The 23,571-nt window shown below is 41.6% G+C and overlaps 1 protein-coding gene across 1 annotated transcript in view; it reads right to left on the bottom strand.

The window, feature by feature from the left end:
• The window catches only part of GIGYF2 (GRB10 interacting GYF protein 2), a 285,009-nt gene that overhangs the window by 146,511 nt on the left and 114,927 nt on the right, over nucleotides 1-23,571 (bottom strand). Inside the window, 1 exon segment of the mRNA XM_073625706.1 lies at nucleotides 5,131-5,316. Within this exon segment, the coding sequence (XP_073481807.1) occupies nucleotides 5,131-5,316 (186 nt within the window).

Below are 23,571 nucleotides of genomic sequence, written 5' to 3'. Positions count from 1 at the left end.
AACACGCTCACAATTATGGATTTTCTAAGGAAGCAGCCCTTGCACATGCCAATGGGGAACTTGAAAGAGCAGGGCTCAACATTCCCTCAGTAGGTGACAATCAAGAGGGTAAAGCATGTCCCATGTCAGGATAGCGACAATGAGCATGGCAGATTTGACATGCATGTTAGTTAACCTGTTTCACAAGAACACAGGAAGTTTAGAATTATTGGATCATATAACTGACTGAGGCGATGGAAGATGAAAAGAGCAGTGGCTTTACTAGAAGAGTACAGGGGGTCCCCTACTTACAAACATCCGACTTACAAACGACTCCTACTTACAAACGGAGGGAGACAACAGGAAGTGAGAGGAAATCTACACCTAGGAAGGGAAATTCACTCCTGTAAGAGTTAATATGGGAAAAAGGTGTCTCCACTGATGCTTTATCACCTATCCTTATTTCCCTAATAACCCCAAATTTTCAAAATCCAATTGTCATTGGGACAGAAAGTGAGGTGAAATCTTCTGAACAGGGGCACAGACAGCAAAACAAATGTTACAGGGGTGATAACCAAGAGGGTAAAGCATGTCCCATGTCAGGATAGCGACAATGAGCATGGCATGCATCCCATGCTCGTCTCCAGGATTTCTCCAGAGCCTCTCCCATCCTCTGGAACTCGCTACCTCCATCTATCCGGCTAGCCCCTACTCTTGCTACCTTCAGGCAATCCCTGAAAACTCATCTCTTCAGGAAAGCCTATCACGTCTCCAACTAATCTCCTACCACTTCCACCAGCTCATTCCCCACAGTTACAACCTTTTGTACCACCTGCCCCACCCTATTAGATTGTAAGCTCTTCTGAGCAGGGCCCTCTTAATCCTATTGTATTGTATTATATTATAACTGTATTGTCTCCCTTTTATATTGTGAAGCGCTGCGTAAACTGTTGGCGCTATATAAATCCTGAATAATAATAATAATAATAATAACCCTTCCCTATGCTATCTACAAAACTTAAAAATAGATTTTTTGGCTGGAGCTACACTTAAAAAAAATGTACCTGTTCCGACTTACAAACAGATTCAACTTAAGAACAAACCTAAAGTCCCTAACTTGTTTGTAACCCGGGGACCCCCTGTATATGTACTACTGTGCCCCCCCCCCCCCCCCCCAGTTTTACTTTTAGGGACATTTTACCTGCTTTCGGAAATAAACCAAACACAAAAACAGAAAGGTGGTCTGTATCATTGTATTCAACATACAGGTACCATCGATATGTTTCTGTGGTTACAGTCGAGCAAAATGTTAAAACTTTACCCTCTACACAGAAAACACATCAATTTTCACTGACTGAGTATGAAAAAAACAAAACGGGAAGCTTAAAAAAAAAATGAAAAGAAAGAAAAATGCATTTTTTTAATAGTGAAAATCGTCAAGCAATTTAGACATGAATCTGGTAAATTCAACTATAGTCTGAAAGACTTTTGGTGTCCATTCACAAAGTGTTCAAGTTTTACTTGGCCCTAAACTTAAAAAGTGAAGATTTGTGATGTGTTGAAGGATTTTTCAGAATTGTCAAATTGTACCTAAGGCTGGCCATTCACTGTGCAAATTGCTTGGTTGCAGGAAAGAAATTTGCACGATTCCCTCATCAACACAGATAGTGCTAACAGGGGAATCAGCAATTGTCTTGGCAGGGGAAGCCATCCCCACCGGGAGAAGACTGATTATTGCAAGCAGCTATAGCAGCTGCTTGCAATAATCGTAAAAGAATCCACAGGCTGATTGTACCCAAGTTGATTGATCAACTTTGTACATTCAGCCTGCCCATTAACAGTTCGAACTATGCATGTCCAGTCTAAGCAGTACGCAAAAAAAATATAAAAATGTACCTAGTGTCTAGAATTCATCCCGATTTGAAAGTGTGTCTAGGCACCTCTGTACCTACAGCCTAAAAGCTGCATATCTGCAGTGTGATATTTAGGGCTCAGACAGGAGGAAGCAAAGCCTTACCTCCACAAAGACGGCCTCCCCATACAGAGACACAGTGAGAACAAGTCAAAAACAGAGAAAAGATCGGGTACAGGAGGGATCCCAGGCAAAAATGGTGACTAGTCCCTTAGCCTCTGCTATATTTTTCTTTTGGAAATAGCTTCTTGAGTTCAGTTCCTCTTTAAACTAAAAAAAAAAAAAAAAAATCATCAAGAAAGGAGTTGCAGGCCTAATAAATGCTTATTTTTATGAAGGGTCATTGCGGTTTCCGAATGCTCAACCATGTGCACGACCCCTGGCTAAATATGCATTCCCAATATGACACACTTCACCACAAATCACTTGCACATCAAGACAGAAGCCACATACCTTTTACTACACAAGCAAGACATTGTCCTTCATCACTGTCTATTGTACCCTGACACCATGTGCATGACCAACTGACCATCATGCATTTCCAACAATAATGTACTATCCAATGCACACACTAGGGAATTCATAGTGACCTGACCAAAAATCGCCCATCAATAACCTATTCACCTCACCATCGGTATCCAATGTGACATTTTTTTTTTTTTTTTTTAAACAGTAGCCAATTTATGTTTTCAATCAGAGCTCTGTTGTAATATTTTGTAACTGTCTCATCACAAGTGTGACCTTGCCTTTGGGCCTTAATAAACAGACCTCACAGATCATCATAATGCCCATTAGCAAGACTTCTGATATGTGCTGAAATAACTACTCCAGCATGAACACAATAAGCTGACCTCTTTGTGAAAAGCAGCCTCTACGCAGCTACAGCAAACCAAGCCTAAATCAAAATCACTTACTGCATGAAGAAATAAAAGTGCCTAAGAACCCTGAATTAGTCTCAGACAATTTTCTAATTGCAGCAGGCATAGTTCTGTATGAACTTTGTTTAAATCCACTAAACACATTCCAGGTGCATAAAAAAAAAAAAAAAAAAAAAACACATTTGTTGTCTTACAGTTATAGATTTATTTTAAAACCACCAGATTAGAAGGGACTGTCCCCTACCAGCAATGGCTTCTCTGCGCAGCTCTGACAAACCCCTGCTGAATCAGAGCCAACACAAACCAATCATTAGGAACATGAGCTGGTCCAGTCTGTACTTCTACTCTGAAAATGCTAGTTGCCTGGTTGTCATGCTGCTGCTTTGGCTTGGGTGATTTCAGAGTCACTGATCCAGAACAAATATAGCGATAAGGAATTCTAACACATGTCCTGCATGCATGTTCTAAGTCAATTATTGAAATCCTGAAGCCAGAGACCATGTAAGTACTTTTCCCCAGTTTTACAACACGCAGTGGTACTGAATTGTTTTGATATTAAAGTAATTACAAAATAAACCTTTTTATATATAAAAAAAAAAATAAAAAACAAAACAAAAAAAACAAACCTATACTTGCTCTGTGCAGTTGTTTTGCACAGAGCAGTCCCGATCCTCCTCTACTTGGGTCCCCCTGACCACCCCCTGTCGAGTGCCCCCAAAGCAAGCCGCTTGCTTTGGACGCACTCGTGCATGCTTGCTCCCGAACCGGCTCTTTGCATCCATTAAGCACAGAAAGTGTGGCTCAGCCCCACCCCCTAATCCCGTCTCACAGGCCAATGGCTCCCGCATCTCAGCCAACCAGGAGGGAGACCCCCAAGAATGCCTTAGGTCTCGTGCACATCGCTGGATCGAGAACGGGCTTAGGTGAGTATTGGGTTGGGGGTGGGAGTTGGGGTGGGGGGGCTGAGCTGCACACAGTTTTTTACCTTCATGCATAAAATTAATGAAGGTAAAAAACCTTCAGCCTTTCAACCACTTTAAACAGTCTAAAGCTGTACAGATCACCCACATAACTTGGCAAATAAAAGTAACCTTTGCAGCTAAATCCCAGTAGACATTTTCAATCAAACCTTAAGAAACACTACACTAACAGGTCTACTCTATGCAAACAGCAGCATGCACTGGACATACAAGTCACGATTAGTCACGGTTTTGACCACCATTAAGTGAAGACTGGTTTAATGCAAGGTCATTGCTAAATGCACTCCTTGTATGCAAGTGTTCTATACATACAGTCAGGGCTTTTTTTTTAGCCAGAATGTTCTAGTCCTCTGTTCCCTGTGCCAGCTTCTCAGTTTACAAGTGACAGATTGCCTCCCCGCAGCTCCCACAGGTCTCATCACATGGGAAGCTCTGCGCAGCGCAGTCATGGGCTGGGGAGGAGCGTCCCTCAGTACGCTGCACGCACACTCTGGGCTCCCCATCTGGTGCCAGGGTGCCGAAACCCTTCTGGATGCTATTGCAGCAGAGAGGCGGAGACACCAACAGTGTGCAGGGAAGTATTAGGGCAGGTCTGTGGTTCAGCTACAAAGGTAGGACACGTGGATATAGTGGAGCTTTAAAGGGGTAGTGGTGTTCCCCTTGAACCCGGCAATCTGTGCGTAGCGCACCCCTTGAACCCGGCAATCTGTGCGTAGCGCACCCCTTGAACCCGGCAATCTGTGCGTAGCGCACCCCTTGAACCCGGCAATCTGTGCGTAGCGCACCCCTTGAACCCGGCAATCTGTGCGTAGCGCACCCCTTGAACCCGGCAATCTGTGCGTAGCGCACCCCTTGAACTATGCATGTAACGCACTCATTGTATTTAATGCACCCTCCTACTGTTAGTGCAATTTGACCACACCCACCATCTGATGTGGCGGGAAGGGGGAAGAGGGGTCATAGTTGATTTTTGGGAAATACCAAACTCCAAAACACTCCCTTCTAGGCTTCTGTATATGCCATTTCCCCATACCCGTCCTACAAATGTCACGCATTGCAAGAAACCCTAAAAAAAAAAAAAAAAAAATCAGACATGGTTATAGCTCTGCACTGTACCATAAATAGAAGAGAAAAGTGAAATCTTTGCTTTTTCCATTTGTGCGTCAAGTCAAACACATTCTTCATTTTACAAGCATAGCAGCTCTGCCCAGAGAGACATCAGTGCTTCCTCTTAATGCATCAGCTCATTTCACGGTAACTAAACACTTGTCCTACCCTGCACAGCAGGAACAGGCTGTGCAAATGTTGTGTTGAGACAGGTGCTCATAAGGCTATACAGATTTCTGACAATTTGGTTGTTTCTGCAGCATTCTCTACTCACCAGGACTATGAGAGCGCCATCTCTCTCCTTCCCTTCTGGGTGCTGCTGTCCTCCAAACACCTCCACCTTCTTCTTCTTCACCATTTAATTCTTCCCGCAAGCTGCGCCAATTTCCACTTTCGGGACGGACAAACTCATGCTTTCTCACAGTGGGTGCAGCACCTCCTTCTTCGAATGCAGGCCGCACTGAGAAGTTTTAGTGGAGAATTAGTCCTATAACAGTACTAATAAATGAAATTTAGATTTCATTATAGTAAGTCAAGGAATAAAAATTTAGCCTTATATAATTAGAGGATGAGTAATCACACCAAGCCTAAAGACTACCCGCAAAATCCCTTGTGCTCATCGCAAAAAACAAATAAATAAAAAAGAGAGGATTTTATATTTATACATGTAAAGTGCGATAGGAGTATACTAAAATTATTCCCATTGAACTTCCATGTGCAACCAACTTTAGTTTTAAAGGGGTTCCATAGCCACTGCATATACTTATAAGATCAGCAATGTAATAGCAATACAAACAATAGCTTGTTTTGACAATTCAATAAAAACTTGTGTGAAAAATCTCCTTTCATGTTTTGATTGCCATCTGTCTGCTGGTCATCTATTTTCACAACTTCCTGGATTCCCTGCATGCTTTGCTTCTTAGGCCCCTTTTACACAGGGCGGATCTGCTCAGCGGGAGATCGGTCAGTTAATCCAAGCTGAGCAGGCGGATGACAGGTCCGTCACTGCTCACTATGCAGGGACGAACCTGTTAGAGCCCCGCTGTTCTCTATGGGAAGATCGGACGAATAACGGACAGCATGTCTGTTTTCATCCGCTGGACGAATGGCGAAATGATCGCCATCCGTCTGTTTTCAGCGGATCTTGTCGGATCGGATGACAAGCGGGTTTCAGCGCTGATATCCACCTGTGACGAAACACGTCTGGAGGAGGATACGTGCTGAGGTCACCACACTGTTATACTAGGATGGGGTTTTTCTTATCGCAGCCGGCTGGCTCTGTTTTATAGTGCGATTTTATCTTCATTCAAATGTAAGTGCAATACTGATTTTTAATAAATCAAGTTTAAGCGGTATTATGCTATGGTTGGTCTTTTCCTTATACCCTGGTGAGATACTGAGGCCCATTGGAGATCTACGGCATCAGGGCAATTGGAGTATACAGACCATCTATCTGGGTATATCTGTCCGGACGTTTCTTTCACTCAAGCAAAGGCCTTGGCTGGGCTATAGCCATCTGCTTGCTTTTGCTTGCCAACTGGTAAGCGAGTTTTTTATTAGGTGGTGGCACTTAATTGTGGATCAAGCTCACTTGGGTGTTTTGTTTTGGATTTGTTTGAACTGCATTTGTTACCTTGACATTCACAAGCCATTGTTGGTTTGCACCTTTATACAGCGCAGCTTTTCTTTTCCATTCCAATTTTGTGTATCTTGCAAAAGCTGCTGCTCTTTGGACTTTGATTTTTTTTCAATATTCTTTTTTATATTTCATAATCAATATTGTCACATAGATCTAGCACAGTTTTTTCCTTCTGATATCCCCCTGCCCATACAAGTCAATAGGTGGCCCGCTCAGATCCGCCTGACAAAATGGACAGGAGGATCTTTGTGGGCCGATCGTGTGAAAGGGGCCTAAGGGCTACATACTACATGGTACCTTGCTGCCTGCAAGCAGTGATTCCTATACTGGTTGTGCCCCCTGAAACTCTAATCAATACTTTTGTAGTCCAGAAAGCAGGGTCTGAATTCTGTGATGCATCAGAGCCTAACAGGGCATAGTGAATACGTGTCACAGAATTCAAGAAACTAAATGTGTAGAGATATTCATAAAGTTTAAAAATGTCAAGATCAGTCTGGTTCAAAGAGTAAGATCACTCCGATACATAGGAGTAGGCTAGAAATAACTGAAATACAAAGTGGAAATTAATATAGGATTTAAAATTTTGACCACATACAAAATTTAAAGCTGATCTCCATGGCTTCCTGTCGCTTTAAATAGCTTGCTTGGACCAAGCTGGCCCAAATGACCCATTTCCTTCACTAAGTGCTGCAGTGTCTTTAAGCACTGTATGTACTGCATGTAGCTACAGCTATATACAGTACACGGTGCTGGGTTCCTGGCTGTGAGACAGACTTCCCATCTCACATCCAGAACAATGCAGAGTCGGTCTGAGTGGTGCTCAGCCATTCAAAGGCAGCTTTGTATTCTGTGAATGAATACGTTTCCTCTGAGTTGAGCAGGTGGGCTGATGAGACCACGCTCTCAGCCAATTAAAAAAAGTTGTAAAATTATTTTCAATAGCCATTAAGACCTGCTAAGGGGTCTGCTAAAGGCACAGCAATTTACGACAGCACTTAATGAATAGTATCTGACTTAAAGTGTTTAACAATAGCTATTCGTGTTCTGGCTTGCCAGAGTTTTGCTAATGGGCTTAACACTACTAGGCCTGTGGCCTAGCAAAGATAGGACTACAATGCTGTAATAGGGTTCATGATTACCTGCTTTATGTTCTGAGCTAGCTGCATCATAGAAAAGCTTCAATGATATGAATGAACAAGATTTCATGAGGTGCTGCTAAAATTTACTTAGCCCATGTTTATTTGTGTTGTTGCTGCACAAAAATACCCCTTTTTAAACACAAACATGGACACTAGTGAACTATTTAACAACCCTTACAGCCCTGCCGCAATCATTGCAGCAATAGCAGTAAAAGGGTTAGAAGGGTTAAAAAGTATCAGATCATATATAGTTTTTTTTTATTTTTTTATACAGTACTAAATATCCCTGTTATGGGCCAATAAGTCTGTGATGGAGTATATAAAAACACAACAAATCTCTTAGAAAAAAAAAAAAATGAAAGAGTAGGCTAGTTTTTCTATTGAAGCTTTACTTTCATGGATATTCACTACTGTATAGTATAAACGCCTCCAACTGTTGCTTGAAAAGGGACAACTTTTTATTTATTGGAAAAACAGCAAGCTAATTCTAATCTCTACTCACAATGTTTTTACAGCATCACCTATCATTTGGCATGCATGTTCCTTCATAAGGTGCATCCCATTTTCGGAGCAAACCTTCAGAATCTGGTTGGAACAGGAGCAAACGCTCTGGAATCCGCCCAGGACTCATTAGTGGGACATTTTTGACCTATAGCCAAGAAAGCTGTTTATGGAAAAAAATAAAATAAAGAGTGTGTGAAGTGGTCTGCAGGAGGGGAGAACACAGGGTCAGGAATTCTGTCTGGGTACTGTGTATGGTAGACCTGTTCATTACTGGGTATAACGATCGCCTATCCCAATGATACCTTCCTAAAGATATGTACAAATGTACATGCAGCTCTAGGTGGTTAGGAGATAATGAAAGATCCCAAACTGCAAACCAATTATATTGTTCTAATATCTCACAATCGGGGTATGCCAACTTAAGCCTGGTACACACGGAAAACTTATCTTTGTTGAACCCAGTAGGCTTAACAAAAAAAAAAAAAAAAAACACGTAAAAAAAACTTGCCGTACCAATACAAGCAATGTTGGTGCGTTGATCTCCCCCACTGTGCCATTTTATTCTGACGGGGTACTCCCCCGAGAGAACACGATGATCAGCGCTAGCAGCCACTGACTGCAATTGCTGATCAGATGCTGGTTTTCCAGCAAGTCCTTCGACAAAAAGTGAGGTGTTAGACTGGATTTTGTTGGACAGACAGCTATACAAACTGACTAGTTACTGTTGAGCCAGCTTATTTTTTGCCAACGTAAGACAGACCAAAGATGATGCATTTTGTTTTTCATTCAACCAGCAGTTTGAATAAAAAAATGTTTGATCAGTAACACACTCAGCGTTGATAGGGGAATCCCTCCCATGTAATTATTGTAGTCTGACAGCGGTCAGCGTTCCCCACTGTCAGTCCTTACTAAAATGGCAGAATTTCAATCCATCAATGGCTGGCTTAAAGTGTTACTAAATCCACAACAGTAAAATCAGTCTGTATATGCAGTAAAGCATGCATGTTATGCTCACAGTGGAACCTAAGGGGTTAATACGCTGCATTGTGTAAAAAGGCTGTTTGATCGACCCCCTTCTTCCAGAGTCGCCTAACCATCTCTGGATAGTACAGAGGCTAGGGGACAAACTCCACATGCTCAGTTTGATGTGTATTGCTAGAGAGGTTTTTTTTTTTCTTGGGAGAGTGCATGTGATCAGCACAGGGCCAATCAGCATTGTCCAGACAGAGGGACAGGGGTCATGGCAGAATAAAAACTTCTCCTACAAGCTTTACCAGACATTAATAGAAGTCATAAGACTACTATATACTGCTGATGAGAAAAAGTATTTAGCAGTTTATATTTACTAAAACTATTGCATTTCCATGTTCTGTATACTGTGGAAGACCAGATATAGTGAATGCAGAGTGCTGGGTTTCGTAACACTAACTCTAAAATGTTAGAATTTCTGCACAACTGGCACAGTTTACTCATTTGGGGCGAACACTTTTTTTTAACCATAAAAGACATGCTTAAAGCCTACGTCAAGCTAAACATGTTTTTGTTTTTTTTTTGTTTTTTGGGGGTTTTTTTTACGCCTAGAAATTACAACAAAACCATTATCTCAGACAACAGGAAAAAAAGCGGACACCACACAACTGTATATTGGTAACATAAATCTAGGGAAAACATAAAGGTATTATACAACTGAGCTGAGTTTGTCCTTTATTACTACTAAATCAAGATGTTAGAAGACCTTTTGAAACCAAAAATATTGCAGACACTGAAGTGCCAAGGTGTACAATTTCTATTTGTCTTAGTCCCAAAATCATATGAATGCAGACTGCCATATTTGTACAACTCACACTATTGTTCTAGTAACTTGATGAAGGATTATAAGAACCAATTTAGAAAACAAATGAACCCATTTTGGTAATCTGACTGACACAAAACAATCATGCAATCTTTAGTTGTTCCCCAGTGATCTTGGCAAAGTTTGCAGCTCACGTTTTTTTTATCTAGCACTGTGGACTCATTTGTACAGTAGTGACTGTTTTGAGGATATCAATATGTAAATCCAGTAATAAACGACACATCATGCCAAAGAGCCCAACCACAAATTTAATATTTTCAGCAAAACTGATGTTGATATTCAACTCCAAGCAAAGATTTTTTAAATGTATTTTTGGATAGAGTGGTAAAGAGAAAAAACCTCTCTCAGACTAACTGCAGTTTGTGTCCTAGGTACAAGTAGTTAGATGAAGTGAAGAGAAACCTCCCCACTGGAGACAAAGAAAAACTTTTTTTGACATAAGAGACTGCAAGGCATATCTAAACCCAATGTTATTATATGCTTATCTGATCTTGGATGAGGTAACTGCAATAGGTTCATTTTTCAGCCTTATTTCTTTTTTTTTTTTTTTAACTGGTGATACAGCTAGTAACACTTCCTTTACTAAGGTGAGAATGCTCATTTGCTGTACCGTATCTATGAAAGAGCAGGGTTATTCACCCTGGGCTGCTCTTCTGAATTGGACTACAAATGTTTTACTCGACTCGTCTATTCTGTAGTCTGTGTAGTCTTCTGTAGTTTACAGAAGATAGCTGGGAAAGCTATAATTATTATTCAGTATCCACTGGGTTCAAGAAAATTGATAAGGATCCTGCAAGATCAACAGGCAGAGTAAAAAACACAAAAACCGTCTCCTGCGCTCAAGGGTGATGTAATGGCGGTGGATGTACCACAAGATCTTGCTAGCTCCAAAGGACACGCAGGCTTTGCTGCCCTGTAATGGTCGGTGGAAAAACCCAAAGGAAGAGAAATAGAGGGCGCACCAGCTCCCTCACCATCGCTGCCAGCCAAGGAGTCTTGGCTGGTAGCGGTGGTGAGACCGGTGCTCCCGCTCCTATTTTCTTACTGATCAACAGACATGTTTCTGTACTTGCAGAAAATGTACATCCCCCCCCCCCCACCCCCTTTTTTTTTTTGTTTTTTAAGCAAACATGCTATACTTACCTGACCTGTTCCAAGGTTTTGCATAGAGCAGTCCCAATCATCCTCTTCTCAGGGCCCCTGCCAAGGTACTTACTATGGGGGTACTCATGCGGGCTTGATCCCGAGCCAGGCAGTATGCTTTCCATAGACACACAGCGCAGCTCAGCCCCACTTTCTCCTCACAGGCTGTTCCCACTGTCGGCTCAGTTCGCCCCTCCTTCTCTAGCAGCCGGCCCATTCACAAAGCGCATGCACAGCGGGAAACTGGCTTTAAAGCCGCAAGGCATCACTGCTGGTTTCCCTTGGTCAAGATGGCAGCGCCAGCACCCGATAACTGGGTAAAAAAATTGGCTCCGGTGAGGAAAACGCTGGATTCCTGGACAGGTAAGTGACCTAATATAACAAGTCGGAAGCGATTGATACAGAGTGAGTTTGTAACCAACATATACCAATTGTCTGTCAGGATCATGAAGCTGCGGCTGGCTTGCTGCAAAACACATAGACCCATATCGATATACGATTGTACTGTACTTAGTGTGTAAAAGCATTACAAAGTTTACAGCAAATGTTTGTATTTGTGTTAATAGCTCCAAGAGAGCAACTTTGATGGAGGCTTTCACATGATATAATTTTATTATATATTATACACACACAGTGCATCTGGAAAGTATTCACAGCGCTTTACTTTTTCCACATTCTGTTACAGCCTTATTCCAAAATGTATTAATTTCATTATTTTCCTCAAAATTCTACAAACAATACAACGTAATGACAACATAAAAAAGTTTGACTTCTTTGCTAATTTATTAAATAACAAAAAAAATAAAAAAATTTTAAAAAATCACATGTACAGAAGTATTCACGGTCTTTTCCATGACACTCAAAATTGAGCTCAGGTCAGGTGCATCCTGTTTCCACTGATGATCCTTGAGATGTTTCTACAACTTGATTGGAGTCCATCTGTGGTAAATTCAGATGATTGGGCATGATTTGGAAAGGCACACACCTGTCTATATAAGGTCCCATAGTAAACAGTGCATGTCAGAGCACAAACAAAGCCATGCAGTCCAAGGAATTGTCTGTAGACCTCTGAGACAGGATTGTATCGAGGCACAGATCCAGGGAAGGGTACAGAAATTTTTCCGCAGCATTGAAGGTCCCAATAAGCACAGTGGTCTCCATCATCTATAAATGAAAGAAGTTTGGAACCACCAGGACTATTTCTAGAGCGGGCTGCCCTGCCAAATTGAGCGGTCGGGGGGAGAAGGACCTTAGTCAGGGAGGTGACCAAGAACCCAATGGTCACTCTGATAGAGCTCCAGTGTTGATCTGTGGAGAGAGGAGAACATTCCAGAAAAACAACCACCTCTGAAGCACTCCACCAATCAGGCCTGTATGATAGTGAAAAAAAAATGCGATCCAAAGTGCGACTTAAATGAGCCACAGGGATCTAGCAATGAAGGAGTACATAGTCATAAAAGAAAAAAATATATATATAAAAGTTTATTGATAAACAATTCATATCAAAAACACTCAAAGAAAAATAGATAAACCTTCCACCATTATAAAATAAAGAAAACGTTGTCTATGAATTAAAAACATCAAAACACCACTCAGACATCATACACATACATGCTAGAAAACAGATTGAATGTTGAGATAATCCAACAGAATTTAAAATGAAAGTTGCATGCAAACTGTGATGATGTAACATCTCAAAAAACTGGAGGAAAAGGAAGAAAGAGGTGTATCCAGATGAATCAATCTGATCAGAACACCTCACAAGCAGAATGACACCCCTTGTAGATCAAACAAAGAATCTGTTCAGCCGATGTGTGGCAAACAAAGCACGTGAAAGCATGGAGCTAAAGGCACAGGTGTATGACAGAAACTTGATCTCCAGTAATGAGTACTGAGGCTAATGAAAAAAGGCAAATGAGAATATGCATATTTAGGTATTCCTTGTGGGAAAAAGAAGTCTCCAAACATTTGAGGTAACTTGCAAGCTGGTCCCAGCTTCTCAGAGTGATGAGCCTTGTAAACAGGAGATATACAAACACCTCGCCAGGATGGATGGCTTCCATGCTAGATGTGCAACTCAGCCCTGAAGCAGTGGTTTAGTTAATTCAGTGATGGAGATCTCCTTTCCAAACTGTGTGGATAATTGCTTGCCTTAATCATAGCATAAATCCATGCCAAAATCAGGGGCAGCAAATGATGGTGAAGCTGCAGAGATGCGATGACTTGCACATGAACTGTGTGCTCTAAACCGCTGAACTGCCAGAAGTTTTTTCACCTTAAAACATAGGATGCATTAAGGTGAAAAAACACAAAGGTTTACAATCCCTTTAAAAGTTCCCGCAAAAATGGGAGAAACTGCACAAAAACAGGTGTGTCAAGCTTATAGCATCATACTCAAAAAGACTTGAGGCTGTAATTGGTGCCAAAGGTGCTTCAACAAAAGTATTGAGCAAAGGCTGAGAATACTTATGTACATGTGATTTTAGTTTTCAGAAATTTGCAAAGATTTCATACAAACTTCTTTCATGTTGTCATTATGGGGTATGGTTTGTAGAATTTTGAGGAAAATGCATTTAATCCATTTTGGAAAAAGGCTGTAACATAACAAAATGTGGAAAATGTATAGTGCTGTGAATACTTTCCAGGTGCACTGTACATATACATACACACACACACACACACACACACACAGTGGGTAAAATAAGTATTGAACACGTCACCATTTTTCCAGGTACAGTGCCTTGCAAAAGTATTCACCCCCTTGGCTTTTTACCTATTTTGTTACATTACAGCCTTTAGGTCAATGTTTTTTTAATCTTAATTATATGTGATAGATCATAACATAATAGTCTAAGTTGGTGAAGAAAAAAATAGAAAAAATTGGATTTTTATAACAACTTACCTGTAAAAACCTTTTCTTTTGAGGTACATCACGGGACATAGGGCCATAGTAGTTACTATGTGGGTTATAGGTCACCTTCAGGTGCTGGACACTGGCACACCATAAACAGGAAGTTGCCTCCCTATATAACCCCTCCCATACCGGGAGTACCTCAGCTTTGTAGCAAAGCAATACACGTGTATACTAGAAAGAGAGGCGGGACCTATGTGTCCCGTGATGTACTTCAAAAGAAAAGGGTTTTACAGGTAAGCTGTTATAAAAATCCTATTTTCTTTAATCGCACATCACGGGACACAGAGCCATAGTAGTTACTATGTAGGATGTCCCATAGCAATGCCAACTGAGGGGAGGGAGACAACAGAATTAGGGCAACAAAGACTAGAGGAGTTTTACTGCTACTGGCAGCACACTACACCCAAAGGCGATATCCTCATAGTTTTTTATATTCACCTGATAGAATCCGGTAAATGTATGGATTGAAGACCAAGTTGCGGCCTTGCAGATTTGACCTATGGAGGCTTAGTGATGCACTGCCCACAGAGCACTAACAGCCCTAGAGGATCCCTGATAATATCCCTGTAATTTTTAAAATTTAATTTCACTCACTATTCACATAGTATATGCCCTCGCACTTTTGAGGTCAATATACACTTTTGGAGCAGCATAGCACGCTTTTCACTTATTTATTTATTCATTCCTTGGATTAGCGCAACCCCACTCTTACTTGCTGAGGCAAGGTGCATTGTTTTATGCCCAAGATAAGATAAGATTCACCTCTCTCTGGGCCGCACAACTTCTTGTGCCCCCTTGGTGATTGATATAGGCCACTGCTATGGCATTGTCTGATAGGATCCTGACAGGACAGGACCAAGCGCTCTGCCCGAATCCGTAGAATGTTCAAGCGAAAAAGAGCGGATGTTCAAGAACCAGTTTAGATTCCTGAGATCCAAAATGGGTTTGACATCTCCATTCAATTTTGCAGTGAAAAAAGGTTTGAATAAAACCTCAACTCCAGTTCTTTCATGGGGACCAGCATGACCACTCTTTGCATAAGTATGGTCCAATGCTAGAAGAGAGACTTTCTCTGGATCTTGGGAACGTCTGATCTGAGAAAAACGAGGAGACATGAACACTTGAAACCCCAGATTGTACTCTAGAGCTATTGAAGAAGAAGCCACCCATCTGTCTCGACATTCATTCTGCCAGACCCTTGAGAACTGCAGAAGTCTTTCCCACCCCCAAGCAAGTGGGGACACCCCCTTATAAGGAGGCTTTAGTATCTTGTTTGTAGGTTTCTTTTGTCCCTAAGGATTACCTCTTGAGCTTGACGGCGGAAGCCATCGTGACTGCCTGGAGGAGCTTGTTTAAATGAAATACATTTACTCCTCTTCTTAAATGGCAAAGGGGTACCTTTCCGCTAGAAATTCTTTGGATGAATTATTCCAAGATATCCCAAACAGCTGTTCACTGCAAAAAGGAAAACCAGCCAGGAGTTTTTCTGTATATATATATATATATATAAAATATAAAATATATAAACACACACGCACACACACACACACACACACCATAGTATTCTATACATATGTACCAGCCCAACGAAAGGCGTGAGGCCTGAAGATAGAATCTCTCATAGTGTCTATTGCCAATATAAAGCTACTAGGAGCCTGCTGAACAGGGATAACTTTGAGCACCTGTTTAAAACTGGTCTCTCAAGGATTTGACATATACCAATTACTGTTAGCACAGACTGGGACACTCAACCTGTCTGGAAAATATTATATTTTTTTTTTTTCCACAGGAATTCCAACTCTTTATCCATTGGATGCCTAAGTATTTGAGCATTGTCTGCCGGACAAGTCAAACTTTTAATCAGAAGATATAGCAGCGTCAATTGCTGGTATCTTCCACCTTTAGAAAGTTGTTTTTTTTCCCCATAGGATAAAGTGTAAAAAAAAACTTTTTAGGAGGGAAAAAATGTTTATCTGGGTGATCCCACTCAGAATACATGAACTTTCCCAACAAAGAATGGACAGGAAAGGCATGCACAGCTTTGAGGAGGCTTTAGTGAGCCCAAAACAAGAAGAGGACATTCAGTTAAGGGTAGCAAAAAATGTGGAGCGGACCAATTCAGTAAGAGACTGCACCCACAATGTGAAGTTGATCTTCTGCATATGACCCCTCAGAAGAGGAGTCATCAGCCTGTTCCCGGTCCTCAGAGAAAACTTGTCCTCCCGCCCCCGATCCTCAGTTTGAGAGTCCTAGGGTAATGGAATGGAATCTGTTGCATTTTATCCCAATCTGGGATGCAATTAAAGTTGCTGAGAAAAAACCTTTTTTAGAAATATAGACAGGGGCTGCAGTGTTGTAAACAGTTGCAAACATTGCATGGCCCCTGAAGGCTCACTCCGACCAGCCACCCCCTCTCAGGGGAGGATTTTGCTATTGCAAGATAAGTGCGAGATAAGTTTTAGGCTTTCCAAGCTTGAGGAAGATCCCTTTAGCCCTCTTTTGGGGTGTTTCTAGCCTCCCCTTCCGACCATAGTCTGATGCACAAAGGCAGAGGTACTACCAGAAGGATCCCATCCATTGCTTGAGCAATAGTCCAGCCACTGCTATTAATGCTATGCCTGATGCGAATAGTAAATGTGTCAAAATAGGAATGCCTGTGTCACCAAACCTTTTTCATGCCCCTCTTTGCTCTTGTATCCCTGCGACAACTTGCAGCCAGTATAAATGGAGTTTTTTTTAAAGCAAACATACTCCCGCGCTGGATGTTGGAGGATGCCAACGCCACTCTAAGCCCCACCGCCCTCCTCACATCGCGCGCCCCCTCCATCTTTTTAGAAAGAGAGCTTTCCAGCGCGAGCCTCCGATCCGATGGAATCGGCTTGTGTATGAGGGAGGGATGTGAGGAGGAAACCTGAGAGCCGCCGCCGTGCAGGAGCGATGGAAGAAAAACGGCATCGATTGTTTTAGCTCTCCCCTTCCCTGTGAAGAGGGGGAGAGCTTAGCCCAGATGGGCAGTGTCTGGTGGAAGCAAATACCCCCCCAAACTCACTGGAGGTCTGAGCTGCTTGCTGGAGGAAAAGAGTCTGCTGCTTCCTGATACAGCGTGATCTCTGAGGAAAGCATTAGCAGGTACATGCTCCATACAGACCCCAGTGTTGACACTTAGGCATGAAAAAAAATCCCTTTTTTTTGTGTTTTTTTTTTTTTAAAGGAGGCATTTCATAAGAAAAATTTTAAAAAATTTCTTAGAAAAACTCCACTTACCTTTTCCGCCTCAGGGTTTTCTGTGGTAAAACAGTCCCAATCTTCACCCTTCACGGTGGGTTCCATTAACAAACCTTCAGGAACAGGGACCCTTCAGGGAACCCACACTCCTGGACCTGTAGTAGCACCCCGCCAGTAAAACTTTATGGCTTAAAATACCAAAGTACTGGATCCTGGGGTCCAGCTCTCTAAAAAGAGAAGTGTTACAGGCAAAACCTCGTTTCTTCGGACACGAGGCCCGGGTACCATTCAATTCGGCCTAAAAGACACTTTGAATGGATCCGGCTGCATAGCTAGCCCCAGCAAGGATTGCTCCAGTGGAGCAATGCACATCTTCACTCATGACCAACACCTTAAACACTGGCGAAAAAATTGAGGTACTACCGGTATGGGAGGGGTTATATAGGGAACCAACTTCCTGTTTACGGTGTGCCAGTGTCCAGCACCTGAAGGTGGCCTATAACCCACATAGTAACTACTATGGCTCTGTGTCCCGTGATGTACGATTAAAGAAATGTAAACATAAAACAAATTTTTCAGAAATAAAAAACTGATAAATTGGTATGTGCGTATGTATTTACCCCCTTTGTTATGAAGCCCATAAAAAGCTCTGGTGCAACCAATTACCTTCAGAAGTCATATAATTAGTGAAATGATGTCCAACTGTGTGCAATCTAAGTGTCACATGATCTGTCATTACATATACACACCTTTTTGAAAGGCCCCAGAGGCTGCAACACCTAAGCAAGAGGAACCACTAACCAAACACTGCCATGAAGACCAAGGAACTCTCCAAACAAGGGGCAATGTTGTTGAGAAGTACAAGTCAGGGTTAGGTTATAAAAAAAAAAATATTGAAATCTTTGATGATCCCTAGGAGCACCATCAAATCTATCATAACCAAATGGAAAGAACATGTCACAACAGCAAACCTGCTAAGAGACGGCCGCAAACCAAAACTCACGGAACGGGCAAGGAGGGCATTAATCAGAGAGGCAGTACAGAGACCTAAGGTAACCCTGGAGGAGCTGCAGAGTTCCACAGCAGAGACTGGAGTATCCGTACATAGGGCGACAATAAGCCGTACGCTCCATAGAGTTGGGCTTTATGGCAGAGTGGCCAGAAGAAAGCCATTACTTTCAGCAAAAAACAAAATGACATGTTTTGAGTTTGCGAAAATGGGGAGAAATGTGGGAGACTCCCAAAATGTATGGAGGAAGGTTCTCTGGTCTGATGAGACTAAAATTGAACTTTTTGGCCATCAAAGAAAATGCTATGTCTGATGAAAACCCAACACATCACATCACCCAAAGAACCCCACAGTGAAACATGGTGGTGGCAGCATCATGCTGTGGGGATGTTTTTCAGCAGTCGGGACTGGGAAACTGGTCAGAGTTGAGGGAAAGATTGATGGCGCTAAATACAGGGATATTCTTGAGGAAAACCTGTACCACTCTGTGTGTGATTTGAGGCTAGGACGGAGGTTCACCTTCCAGCAGGACAATGACCCCAAACACACTGTTAAAGCAACACTTGAGTGGTATAAATTGGATGTAAACCCGAATTTTTTTTTATGTCATGATGTAGAGTATAAGATTTCCTATCATTTGAGCCCAGTCTTGCCACAAAGAGTTAATCCAGCTCTGAGCAATCCTCTTATTGTTCAGTGAGATAAAACTTGACAAACAGAGAAAAACTTTGTCAAATCCTCCCCCTTGCTGTGAGTGACAGGTGATTTACATATCTCGTGCACTAGCCTAAGACATGCATTATTTTTTCATTCCCACCCCCACTCCTTTCTTCAGCAGCTCTGCAAGGATTGGCTGTTCCACATCTCAGCATGATTTGGCATGCTGAAGTCATGTCGTTACTTTCCTGTCTTTTCACTGGATGTTAGAGATCATAGCAGAACTTCAGTGTAAGAAATACACAGGAGAAAATGCATATTGACAAGGGGAGTGTAGAGGTGGGCGGGGAGTCTACTGACATCACGACTCCACCCATCAAGCTCCAGACAACAGACCCACCCACAAAACCTGCAGTTTTTCGGGTCTCATAACATGCAGAGGGGAGACATTTGACAGGTAAAGATACATGCAGGAGGCATGTATATCCTTATAGATAACCCCTATGGCAGTAGTTTAGAAAGGATGACATTGGGTTTACATTCACTTTAAGGATAAACATGTAAATGTGTTGGAATGGCCTAGTCAAAGCCCAGACCTCAATCCAATAGAAAATCTGTGGTCAGACTTAAAGATTGCTGTTCACAAGTGCAAATCATCCAACTTGAAGGAGCTGGAACAGTTTTGCAAGGAGGAATGGGCAAAAATCCCAGTGGTAAGATGTGGCAAGCTCACAGAGACTTATTCAAAGTGACTTGAAGCTGTGATAGCCGCAAAAGGTAGCTCTACAAAGTATTGACATTAGGGGGGTGAATAGTTATGCACATTGACTGTTATTTTGTCCTATTTGTTGTTTGCTTCACAATAAAAATATAAAAAAAACATCTTCAAAGTTGTGGGCATGTTCTGTAAATTAAATGATGCAAATCCTCAAACAATCAATGTTAATTCCAGGTTGTGAAACAACAAGACACGAAATATGCCAAGGGGGGTGAATACTTTTGCAAGGCACTGTAAATATATTTCTAAAAGGTGCTATTGACATGAAATTTTCACCATGTTGGTAACAACCTATTCAATCCACACATACATAGAAACCAAAACAAATAAGTTCAGAAAATTAGTTGTGTGTAATAAAATGGAATGACACAAGGAAAAAGTATTGAACACGCTAACTGAAATGTATTTAATACTTTGTACAAAATCCTTTGTTGGTAATGACAGCTTCAAGACACCTCCTGTATGGAGAAACTAGTCACATGCATAGCTCAGGTGCGATTTTGGCCCATTCTTCCACACAGTCTTCACATCTTGATCATTGTCTTGCTGAAATGTCCACCCTCGTTTCTTCATCACAATCCTGGTAGATGGCAGCAGATTTATTGATTTTTATCAGCAATGTCTTAGTACATTTCTCCATTGAGTCTTCCTTCAATGACATGAAGACATGAAGATTGCCAGTACCGTATGCTGATAAACAGCCCCACATCATGATGTTCACATCTCCAAACTTCACTGTTAGTATGAGGGTGTTCAATTTTGGTCTCATCTGACCAGACTATCCCCCCCCCCCCTCGTATTTCACAGGCTTGTCTAACTGTTGTGCAGCAAGCTTTAAATGAGCTTCAACATGCTTTTTCTTCAGCAATGGAGTCCTGCATGGTGAGCGTGCATACAGGCCATGGCGGTTGACTGCATCACTTCTTTTCTTGGAAAAAGTGGTCCTTGGCTCTTTGACAACTCTTCTGATAATTCACTCCTGTCAGAAATCTAGCGAGGAACACCTGGTCGCAGCCGGTTTATGGTGAAATGATTTTCTTTCCACTTCCGGATCATGACCCCCAAGAGTGCTTACTGGAACTTTCAGAAATCCTTCTGTAACCAATTCCATTAGTATATTTTGCAACAATAAGGTTGCATAGGTCTTAAGAGCGCTCTTTTATTTTAGCAATCACGAGAGGTTTCTTGTGTGACATTTTGATAATGAGACACCTATTTATAGGCTACCAGTTTTGACTGAACCATCTGATATTAATCTGCACTGGGGCAGGATTGCTTTCTATTTACTGACAGATTTCAGCTGGTGTCTTGGCTTTCCATGCCTTTTTGCACCTCCCTTTCTTCATGTGTTCAATACTTTTTTCTCTCTCATTCCATTATATTACGCAACTTAATTTCTGAACTTATTTGTTTTGGTTTCTTTGTATGCATGGATTGTTACCGACATGTGGTGACAACTTCATGTCAACAGCACTTTTACAAATTTATCTAGAAAAATGGTGTTGTGTTTAATACTTATTTTACCCGTGTGTGTATATATATATATACACACACACATGTATGTGTATATATGTGTGTGTGTGTGTGTGTGTGTGTGTGTGTGTGTGTGTGTATGTGTGTGTGTATATATATATATATATATACACACACACACACACACACACACACACACACACACACACACACACACTCATAGGGTCTAGCCTTCCCACAGTTTTCTATAAAAAAAAAAAAAAAAAAAAAAAAAAAAAAGCATTACTTTCTGTTCCCCAACTTCTTGTCTGGTAAAATATCAACAAAAGAATCTAGGGAAAGTCTGAGCTTCCGATTGCAGCACAACTTAACACAGGTTCTGACCCTTCCCCCACTCTATTTGAAACTAAGAAAAAGAAGTATTGCCTTGACCTACGCATTAATGGAATGCCTTCCTTTCTCAGTTCACAGTAAAAAATCTGACTAGTAGCTCAGCACTTGAGGAATTTAGGGCTCTCCAGTACTGCACAGTGCTGTTATCCTAAAATATTTCTGAACTTGAAAGCTGGAAGAGGAAATGCTGCACCAGAAAGAAGACTATACTGGGCTCAGCACTCTTTGAGTATATCCAATGAGAAGGTAATTGACAAAGGAAGCTTCAGTGATATTTAGAGGTGTCACAAGCCTATTTTATGTGGCAGGGCTGTGTCACTCTTTTGGCAGGTAAAGCAGCTCACAAAAGATGTATATATTTCAACAGTGTCCTTCGCTATCTAGCTATAGTTTTGCCATCAATACAACAATGTCATAATTCCACCAATAAATTGAACTTTTGGTTGAATCCCTGAAAAAGATTGATGGGTTTCTTAGAAAACCTTTCCATTCCCCATCTATTTGCCACAGCCCCTCCAATCCAGGGGTGTGGCGCTACCTCAAAAAAAACCAAAAGATACATATAATACTCTACTAAAATAAAAATGGGAATCTAATACCTCTGATTATATATAGAATATAACTAAAACATGATTAACAATCAGCTTCAAAAGAATATACAATCAAGAAAAAAAATCCAATAAAAAAAAAAAAAAAAAATTCAACACACTGATAAAACATGATAGTTCAAAAATATTGTGAGAGATACAGTTCTAAAGGTGATAAAGAGTGTCAAATCACCCTAAAACACACGTGCGGTATTCACATTCACCAGCACTTTTTGTAAAAACTCAAGGTTGGTAGATATCTCTACACCAGCGATACAGGTAATAATTCCTTATTTGTTGAACATCAGGCAATCATGTTCAAAGAAAGACATAGGAGACAAAAGGAACAATCATAGCGTACCAAAGCTTAATAGCAGGAGCTAATGCAGGTTAGAAAAACAATGCCCACTCACATTTGAAAGTGCTATGTGCTAGCACCAACATCAACAACCTTAGGGTACCTCTGTACGCAGTCCAGGTGGCCACGGCGTGTGTACCAAAGCAAGAACTAGAAACCAGCAGGCAAGGAAGTGAGGTCATTGAGGGATGGGCAAACAGCCTCTCTGCATTTCGCGTGATACACGTCATCAGGGAGCATGCAGAGGTATTCGATTCCTGATTTGATTTTAGTTGAGTATTATATGTATCTTTTGGTTTTTTGAGATAGCGCCACACCCTTCTTACACAGCCTTATCCACTTGAGTGTTTATTCACTTTTAAAGGGGCAGCTTCACTCATCTACACATTGATAGTTTGGCACCATTTCTTGTCACAACATTGCTTTGCACTGTCCACTTTTCAAATGGCACTTTTATCCCCCCCCCGACACAGAAAAACTGATATGATAATGAACACTACTCTGGCTAAACAGTGTGCAGCGATGGACCTGTCATCTTCCTGCTCAGCGGGGATCGGCGGAGCGATCCCCGCTGAGCAAGCGGGTGTTCACGGGGCGGATCATCACTGATCCGCCCCGTGAGAAAGAGCCCTTACACATGTAGAGTAACTTCTGATTTGGCCAGTGTTTAGGTCAATAGATGCAGTGAGGATGGGCTCAGGAACAGCAGCAGCACGTTGAAACCTTTCCAGTCAGTCAGCTGCTTCCTAAAAATCATTTTAGCCCAGAAATGGTTGAAGTTCATCTTAGCTAAAGAATTTTCTTAACTGGTACATAATCAATGCCTGATCCTGCAGATTTTGGCAGTATCCAGAAACACAAGCGATGCTTATAAGCACACCTTAACACCTCAACCTACTCTCCCAGGCAATAGACCTATTAGAAAGGCTGCTGCAGATGGTGTTGCTGCAAGGCAAAGCTGGTGCCTGAAGTGTCTACAGAAGACAGATACTTGTTGCTTTAGAGATGTTAGCGTTAAAGCGGGGGTCCACCTATCTATCGTTT

The sequence above is a fragment of the Aquarana catesbeiana genome, linkage group LG04, assembly GCF_042186555.1.
Source record: "Aquarana catesbeiana isolate 2022-GZ linkage group LG04, ASM4218655v1, whole genome shotgun sequence".
Taxonomy (NCBI): domain Eukaryota; kingdom Metazoa; phylum Chordata; class Amphibia; order Anura; family Ranidae; genus Aquarana; species Aquarana catesbeiana.
The sequence above is the reverse complement of the archived record's forward strand: the minus strand, read 5'-3'. Positions and strand labels throughout refer to the sequence as shown.